We start from the raw sequence: 8,949 nt of genomic DNA on the forward strand, positions 1-8,949 counted from the left end.
GCTTTGGCCACAGGTGTCAAACTCCAGTCCTGGAGGGCCACTGCCCTGCAACTTTTAGATGTGCCTAGAGCTGCTGCACCACACCGGAATAGAATAATTAGGTCATTAGCAAGGCTCTGGAGAAACGATCTACACAAGAAGGAGCACATATTTCAGGTCTTATTTTATTACTTTATTACTGATTTGATATCAGTCATATTTTCTCTCAGCTTTGATTCTGAAATATTAATCTGCTAAATGACGTTTCTGGATAATAACCTGAATATGATCCGTAACACTGTAAGATATAAAACTTTCAAACAATAAAGAGACAGAATTCAGAATGCTCAAATTATCATAAAAGTCACTGATGTAACTATTGAATCACTTTTTTCCATTAATCACAACAAGTCCTAGCAGCTGTGCACTTCCTTTTACTGTCTGTGATAAATAACTAGCAGGTGAGCGCCCTCTGGCGGACCGTAGTTTATCTGTGATCAACTTTTCAGTTTGCTATCTTTAGTGGCTTAAATAATTTCAGTTTAATGTCAGGTATAGCTGTACAGATTTGGGAATATTGTAAATTGATGCTGCAATTTGACTTCCTGTAAAACATTGTGCGTTTATTTGCGCAGCCTGATCCTGTCAGGACAAACCCAGGGAGAAACACGCCCATATGAGGAGCCTGTCAGGATGCACCCGGGGCTGAAACAACCCATAGCTCGTCCTTGACAGACGAGAAGAAGCCAAGATGGCGGCCGCCGGAGCGAGAAGCCTAACCTCCAATTTGGCTAAAAACCTGCGAGAGATCCGCCTACACCTCTGCCAAAGCTCAGCAGCCAGCCAGGGGGCCAGGTGAGCGGGGAGCCGGGGCGGTCAGGGCCGGGGAGGTTCTCCGGTTCATACCGAGACTAACTGCTGCTAACTGGGGCTAGCTAATGCTAATTGATGCTCACCGAGGCTCACAGGCGGTACCTTCTCCCTGGTTCTGAATATTAATCGCAGTGTTGACCAGGGTTGGTCTCCACCTACCGCATTCTGTGGTTCAGAGAAGGAATGAACGGAACAAGAACTTTCCTGGTCTTCTCTGGGTCAGCAGATTCTACTGAGGTCCAGTGTATTGGAGGTTCTGTCCCGGTCTGTCAATCCCAGAAGAGTGACCAACTGTTAGTGGGTCGATGGTTCTGCTGATTGGGTCACTGAGCTGAAGAGGAAAGGGTCCAGTTCAGATCTACTGGAGCTCCAGAGTCGCACCCTGTGACGGGTTGCAGTCCTCTGCTCACCTGGACCAGGTGTCTCTGTCCTCGTGGTGTGTTTAGGGGTAATTGGTTTCCTCAACTTTATGTTATTACCATGTGAATTTTTTATTATCTAGAAATTATCTAGTTATCACCTGGTTATCATCTAGTTATTACCTGGACAACTGGTTAGTTGGTTATCCATTTATTGGGACCTGCCCATAGCAATGCATAAGGAGAGCAGTGACTGACTTGCTGTTAGTAGTTATTATTGCAAAAGATAAACTGCTTGCAGGTAGATAAGCCACTTTCAATATAGCGGACGCTATAACGTATCGCAGCAACGGGCCGACCCGTTCAAGCGATAACTTCCGGTTCAAAAGCACTGTCGTCCAATCAGTGATCTCTCAGGTCTCCAACTGGGACATACCGTTTCCGTTTTTGTTAATGTGTTTTCGTTGATGTTGTTGTGTTTTTACAATTAGTCATTGTGCTTCGTTAATTTTGTAGTGCTTTGCACCTCACAGCCATCGTAACAAACGGAGGACAAAACCAAACAAAATAAATGAAAGGTTGTTATCCCGCCCTCACAAACACTAAGGAGAGACAAACAATCCAAACTGGGTGGACTAACAAATCAAACTCTAAAAGGACAGCAGGAAGCAGTGATAAAACTGTAAAAACAAAAATACAAAAATTACTAAAGCTTATTATGAAATCACTTTAATCAAGTCAATCTAAAACACATTGAAAACACTGCATCACATAAACCAGCACTCTAAAGTCAAACTTGATCTAGTAGATCTGGTGCAGCCATGCCAAATAAAAGCAATATAAAAGGCAAAAACATATAATTCAATCTGATTAAAAGAGACAAATGTATAAGCCAACCTGCGGCGTCAAACAACCACACGCCCAGGTAACGTTCCACCGGAATGCTAATAATAATGCGGCCCTGTATGGAAACCCCACATCAGGACAAACTTATTAAGAGGATCAATTTAAAACAGTTTTCCTCCAAACCTGCCACAACCAGCAAACAGCGTGGGCCCAACACACACCTGGTCATATATACATATACATATATATACATATATATATGTATATATGCATATATACATATATATGTATGTATACATGTACACATGTATATGCATATATATACACACACACACACACACACACACATATATATATATATATATATATATATATATATATATATATATATATATATATGTACTATCTTTCCCCGATGTGTTGGTTCTTGCCCTGTTTGTCTGTCTCGTTTATTACTTCTAGAAATTGTGGAGTACTCACTATTTAGACCAATATTAAACTTTTTAGATTATTACGCAGAGAAATTTCTATTAGTTTCTCTTCGGGAAACTCCTTCTAGCTTATAAACGATAAATTATGGAGTTCTTATAATTATCTTGCAACCCAGAACAGGAATTAGAACAAACTTAGAATCCAGAAAAACAACTTCCAGAACAGGAACATTAGGTTTGCTCTTTCCTTTGGTTTGTTGTTTTGTTTGTATTTTCTTCTAATTCATGTAAAGCACTTTGAACTGCCTTGTTGCTGAAAATGTGCTAAATAATATTACCTTACATTACCTGGTTATCACCTGGTTACGGAACCCCTGGTTGCCACGGCGCCCCCTGATGGTTGTCTTTGGTGTTTCAGGAACTTTGTGGAACAGAACTACGTGGCCCTGAAGAAGGCCAACCCAGACCTTCCCATCCTGATCCGGGAATGTTCTGGGGTCCAGGCCCGGCTCTGGGCCCGATATGGTGAGTAGGCGAGGATCTACGGAGGTCTTACTCTACTGCATTAAGCTCAACCTGGCCTGATGTGTTTGTGCTCAGATTTTGGGAAGGAGAAGAGCGTCTCTGTGGATGACATGTCAGCTGACCAGGTGGCCACCGCCCTGGAGATTCTGGCCCAGTCCAAACATTAAGCCCCGCCTCCTCTGATTCAGCTCTACTTTCTCTATTTTCTCTGTAAATGTGTTGATATGAATAAAGACTCTTGACTCCACAGCTGTGTCTTTACTGGGAGGACAGGGAGGAGTGGTCCAGATTGGTTCTTGATGAACGGGTCAGAACCAGAACAACTGAGTCTTTATGATTTTATAAAACATTTTAAACATAAAATGTTACAGCATCTACTTTCAAAGATTGCTTTATTAAAATAAAATCCTGTAAGATCTTCAGATTATTCATAAATAACCCAAATATGAAAAAATGACCTGTGTTTTCTCCAAGTCAGATTTTAATGTCTGAGTGAAAATAAAACATGTTGAACATCCGAAGAGCCCTGGATGATTCGCAGCAGACCTCCATCTGTGTGAATGAGACCAACAGCTTCACTCCACACTTTATAGATTTTATACTAAAACTCATCCAGATTCATAAGGTCGAACAAAATAGATCAAATTTAACCTACATCTCAGTTTTTAAGCAGGAAAATAAGGAGGTTTTTTTTATTGGCACATTATCCACACAAACAAAAAATCTGAATATGATTCATTTTTGCTTTCAGCACAATAAAACATTTAATACATAAAGATTATACATAAAAGAGCCAAAAAATACATGTACTTTCTATGTTTAGTTGCTTTATTTTATGGTTATTGTAGCTGAACGTCAGAGGTCGTTTATCAGATAATTGAGAGAACTGAAGCAGCAGCAGAACCGCCGGCTGGTCCTGGAGAACCTTCAGCAGAAGAAGCTGCAGTGACTTCTCCAGCCTGCAGGGGGCGATGTTACCCTCCCAGTCTGACGGGAAGAAAGCCCTAAACTGATATTTAAAATAAATTTAATTTCTACGTAATCAGTGTAAAATATTAGTTTTTGGTTTTTATTCATTATTTTGTTTTCTTTCATTATTTTCATATTTCTCGTGTCTTTGCCCGTTGGTGCGCTGCTTTAAACCTCCTGCTGGCGTCGCTGTCCGAATGAAACGGCAGGAAGTGACGCCGGTGCACCTCTACACAGCTTCAGACAAACACAACAAACGGAGCAGCGGAGAAAATCATCTTCATCCTACAGAAAAACAGTTAAACACTGAGACTTATACCGTCCCACCGCCGGGATAAAGCTCCTGTCAACCCGGAGCAGAAAACCAGAAGCCCGCAGCGGAGAACCAGCGACCCGCAGAGATGCCTGAGAGTGAGTCTGTTAGCAAGCTAACTGTCGGTTAGATAGTGTAGCATCCTGTAAGACTGATATCTAGCTAAAAACAAATCTCTATATAATAATATGATTCTGAATTAAACTATAATCCCAGAAACATCTCTGGTTGTTTCAGTTTGTGTCCTTTTATCTCAAAGAGACTGTTAGCTCAGACCGTCACCAGACTCCGCTCTTCTTCTGCCGGTTTGAAGCAGTTTTGTAGTTCAGTTCCTCCTCTTTGTTGCTTCTAAGCTATTTATCAGGTAGAGCTTAAAACTGAGGACTCGCTAATCACATCGGCATATCTCTCAAAATCTGTAGGGCAAATAAGATCAGACAAAAGCAGATTACAGTGTCTGGTTCCGTGCAGACCAGATAAACCGGATTTCTGATCATGATGTAGAACCTCCAGATGTTTGCTCATCGGTCTGGCTTTAGGTCTGAGATCCAGGGCCCGGGTGAGGCGGACCGGGTTCCTTCTGGAGACTCCAGGAAACTTTCCTTCTCTTTGTGAAACGTGAGAGAACGTAAAGGAGGTTGATGAGCTGAGCTCCTCACTTCTTCTCACTCACTTCTCCCTTCCCTGAAGGAGGGTCTCCTACAGGGAGACCTTCCTGTAGGAGCAGAAGACAGGTGATCTCAGGTCATCTCACATGTCTTCTGCTCTGTAGAGCTAGTGGACGCCTCTTATCAAAGGTCAAATGTTTGTCCTGGGACTGTGGGTCGTGTTTGGTCCTCAGCTTCCTGTTGTTTGGAGGTAACATATTGTCTGTCTTGCAGCTGAGAGCTACTCCAACCCTCTGGCCCCCGAGGGCCACGAAGTGGATGACCACCGCTCTGCCGCGCAGTGAGTGCTGCTCACACACATACTGCAACACACATCGTCACTGCTCCTGCTGAAATCTGTGTGTGTCTCCTCAGGTCCAAACTGACCAACGATGACTTCAGGAAGTTGCTGATGACGCCTCGGGCCACACCCACCTCGGCTCCACCCACCAAGTCCAGACATCATGAGTGAGTTGGCTCAGAGAGCAGCAGGAGGTCAAAAGTCAACTGTTTCTGCTGCACCCCTGCTGACGGGAGCCGTGTGTTTATTTCCCAGAATGCCGAGGGACTACAATGAGGACGAGGACCCCGCGGCCAGGAGGAGGAAGAAGAAGAGGTCAGAGGTCACGCTCCAGGCGGGTCAAAATTGATCCATCTGTCCTCAGCTGTCCTCAGCTGTCCCCTGTGTGTCCCCTGTCTGTCCCTCTGCAGCTACTATGCCAAGCTGCGGCAGCAGGAGCTGGAGCGGGAGAGAGAGCTGGCTGAGAAGTACCGGGACCGGGCCCGAGAGCGCCGCGACGGCGTCAACAAGGATTACGAGGAGACAGAGCTCATCAGCACCACAGCCAACTACCGGGCCGTCGGACCCACCGCCGAGGCGTGAGTACTGCTTCTGATCCAGGTCCAGGTTCTGGTTCTGGTCTCTACATATAAACCCGGCGTCTCATAAACCGGATTTCTGATCCAGGGACAAGTCTGCAGCAGAGAAGCGTCGGCAGCTGATCCAGGAGTCCAAGTTCTTGGGTGGTGATATGGAGCACACTCACTTGGTGAAAGGTCTGGACTTCGCTCTGCTGCAGAAGGTCAGGCTGGGGACAAGAGGTCAGGGGTCAGGGAGGGTCTGGTGGGTCGGCTCTGAATGTGTATGTCTTCCAGGTGAGAGCTGAGATCACCAGCAAGGAGAAGGAGGAGGAAGACATGATGGAGAAGGTCCAGAAGGAGACCAAGTAAGACCGGCGAGTCCTGCACGACTAGAGCAGGTCAGAACCGGTTCTGATCTGATCTGGTCTGCTCTGTGTTTGAACAGGAAGGACGTGGAGCCGGAGGAGAAGATCGAGTTCAAGACTCGACTGGGTGAGTCCCCGGAACCAAGGACATGTTCAGAGTTCAACCCAGGAGTCCAACTGCTGCTAGGGGCGATCAAACCCGTTACTAAGGGTTGTTAAACCCATTGCTAGGTGGTCAACCCGGTTGCTAGGGTTGGTATGATTGGTTATAGGTGTAAACCTGGAAGACAGGTTTACATCTACACCCAATCACAGAGATCTTTATTGGTTGTTCCTCTTATGTAATGGCAGTTGGTAACAATTTTATGCAGCATTGGCGCCTCCTGCTGGTGAAGTCCAGACGTCTGTTAACTCTGTCCCAGTAGCTTTGACTTCCTGAGGCTCAGATAACAGCAGGTCAGGTCTTGGCTCTGATTGGCTGAAATGTGAAACAAAGTAAATCAATAAACCCAATGCTCCGCCCCTCTACTCCAACTGAGTAGGGGGGCTTCTTTACTCAAACTGAAGCTCTGCTCCTTTACTGTTAACATCAGCAGCTGTGAAGGCCTGACACGCTGCAGGAATCTGAGGGAACATTCAGAGGGAAATCGTTCTGTAGTTGTAAGAGTGTTTTCCCAAAAGGTGTCACCGGTGGCTGCTGTTAGTCCCATGCTAAAAGTAGCTGCAGTTAGCCTCTTGCTGACAGTAGCTCACAGAAGTTGCCCTTAGCCTCATGCTAAAAGTATCTGCCATTAGCCTCATGTCCATCCTCATGCCCCAGGCAGGAACATTTACCGTGTGGCTTTCCGGTCGGGCGTCCAGGAGAGGAACGAGCTGTTCCTGCCCGGCAGGATGGCCTACGTGGTCGACCTGGACGACGAGTTCACCGACACCGACATCCCCACCACCCTGATCCGCAGCAAGGCCGACTGCCCCAGCATGGAGGTCAGACACCTCCCCATGGAAACACTGCTGTCCCTCTGTGTCCTCACACTGTCCTCTTGCTGTTCCAGGCTCAGACGACTCTCACCACCAACGACATCGTGATCTCCAAGCTGACCCAGATCCTGTCCTACCTGAGACAGGGGACACGGCACAAGAAGATGAAGAAGAAGGATAAAGGTTGGACTCACTTGCAGCCTGTGTCCTCTGGACTTGTCCTCTTCCTAACATGTCTCTGTTTCAGGTAAACTGGATGACAAGCGAGCTCCTGAAGCTGATCTCAGGTGGGTTATCCTCCGCTGTCTCTGTTCCCACTCCCAGCTGTCCGAGTAAAGAGCAAAGATGCTCCTTTTTCAGTATCTTTGACGACATCGGGGACTACATCCCGTCCGGCACGTCCAAACCCAAAGACAAAGAGCGCCACCGGGGTCGAGATGAAGACAGCAAGAGCAGAAGACACGCCTACTTTGAGAAACCGCGCGGAGACGAACACCCGCTGATAGATGTAGACCCGGGTAGGTGTCCCCCACTCTGACCCGGACTGACCAGCTGATGGGTAACCTGTCCATCTGTCTGTCCCCTGTCCTCCAGCTCCTGGGTCGATCAAAGACCAGATTAAGATAATCAATGAGAAGTTTGGAGCAGCAGCCAACCAGTGGCAGAACCAGGAACCATATCCTTCTTTACTGGGACTTCCAGTCTGACTCTGATCCGGTTTTGATCCGGTTCTGAATGGTACCATGAGTCCAGTTTTCAGCCTTAACTGGTGTTTACTGGTTCCCAGAGGAGGGACTCCAGTAAGGAGCAGCTGGGAGATTTCTTTGGAGGATCCAACTCCTATGCAGAGTGTTACCCGGCAACGTGAGACACACACACACACACACACACACACACACACACACACACACATGCTGAGCCAGGTGTGTCCTGACCTGAGGACAAACCACTGTCCCTTCTGATCTGGTGTGTCTCTGCAGGATGGACGACCTGGCGGTGGACAGCGATGAGGAAGTGGACTACAGCAAGATGGACCAGGTGGGTGGTTCTCCCAGCATGCCTTGCTGCTGGTGGCATGGGGTTGGAGGTGATGGCCTGTGGTTCTGTTCCAGGGGAACAAGAAGGGGCCGCTGGGCCGCTGGGACTTCGACACCCAGGAGGAGTACTCTGATTACATGAACAACAAGGAGGCACTGCCCAAGTAGGTCGGCTGTTCCCTCAGCGCTGACTGGCAGGCACCAGGCTGCTGCTGACGCTGATGTTTGTCCCCGCAGGGCCGCCTTCCAGTACGGCATCAAGATGTCTGAAGGCAGGAAGACGCGGCGCTTCAAGGAGACCAATGAGAAGGCGGAGCTGGACCGCCAGTGGAAGAAGATCAGCGCGGTGAGTCTGATGAAGGCTAGAGTCTGGTTGAAGCTCCTTCCCTCTGCTCTGGAGGCTAAACTCTCTGTTGTGATGCAGATCATCGAGAAGAGGAAGAAGATGGAGGCTGATGGGTAACTACTTTCTGTTTACTGCTTCCTGTTCATCGCTTCCTGTTTCCATTCTGATGCATTCCCATTTTCAACTTCCTGTTTACTACTCCCTGTTTGGTGTTTGTCTATAAAATATGATCCGGTTGTTTTTCCAGTGTCGATGTCAAGAGACCCAAGTACTGAAGACCTGCTGAGGTTCTGCTCTCTTACCCGTATTGACCTGTTGCTAGGAACCGTAAATACACAGTTTATTGTCATGGAAACAAAATCTATCCGGATTATTGTGTCTCTTGTTATTGTGATTTCCCAATAAAACTATCAGATCCCA

General features: G+C 46.9%; 2 protein-coding genes across 2 annotated transcripts; both read left to right on the forward strand.

Moving 5' to 3' along the window:
- The first annotated feature begins 533 nt into the window (after positions 1–533).
- On the forward strand, positions 534–3,260 carry ndufa2 (NADH:ubiquinone oxidoreductase subunit A2). Its single transcript, XM_044140581.1, has 3 exons — positions 534–834; positions 2,907–3,013; positions 3,089–3,260. Exons 1-3 carry the CDS (start codon positions 731–733, stop codon positions 3,178–3,180), a joined length of 303 nt encoding a protein of 100 aa, XP_043996516.1. The 5' UTR covers positions 534–730; the 3' UTR covers positions 3,181–3,260.
- A 136-nt stretch (positions 3,261–3,396) lies between these two features.
- ik (IK cytokine) lies at positions 3,397–8,949 on the forward strand. Its single transcript, XM_044140580.1, has 19 exons — positions 3,397–4,393; positions 5,177–5,243; positions 5,318–5,410; positions 5,499–5,558; positions 5,654–5,821; positions 5,910–6,024; positions 6,098–6,168; positions 6,249–6,295; positions 6,989–7,152; positions 7,221–7,329; positions 7,394–7,433; positions 7,507–7,664; positions 7,741–7,822; positions 7,924–8,010; positions 8,127–8,184; positions 8,259–8,347; positions 8,421–8,529; positions 8,608–8,642; positions 8,777–8,949. Exons 1-19 carry the CDS (start codon positions 4,384–4,386, stop codon positions 8,802–8,804), a joined length of 1,590 nt encoding a protein of 529 aa, XP_043996515.1. The 5' UTR covers positions 3,397–4,383; the 3' UTR covers positions 8,805–8,949.

This window comes from Gambusia affinis, linkage group LG15, assembly GCF_019740435.1.
Source record: "Gambusia affinis linkage group LG15, SWU_Gaff_1.0, whole genome shotgun sequence".
Taxonomy (NCBI): Eukaryota; Metazoa; Chordata; class Actinopteri; order Cyprinodontiformes; family Poeciliidae; genus Gambusia; species Gambusia affinis.

Bases quoted from the DNA above. Each gene is read 5' to 3' on its own strand.
- ndufa2 (XM_044140581.1), top strand. From the start codon at position 731: ATGGCGGCCGCCGGAGCGAGAAGCCTAACCTCCAATTTGGCTAAAAAC. The intron at 835-2,906 runs GTGAGCGGGGAG...TTGGTGTTTCAG, and splicing joins GCAGCCAGCCAGGGGGCCAG to GAACTTTGTGGAACAGAACT. The intron at 3,014-3,088 runs GTGAGTAGGCGA...GTTTGTGCTCAG, and splicing joins CCGGCTCTGGGCCCGATATG to ATTTTGGGAAGGAGAAGAGC.
- ik (XM_044140580.1), top strand. The intron at 5,411-5,498 runs GTGAGTTGGCTC...TTTATTTCCCAG, and splicing joins ACCAAGTCCAGACATCATGA to AATGCCGAGGGACTACAATG. The intron at 5,822-5,909 runs GTGAGTACTGCT...TTTCTGATCCAG, and splicing joins GTCGGACCCACCGCCGAGGC to GGACAAGTCTGCAGCAGAGA.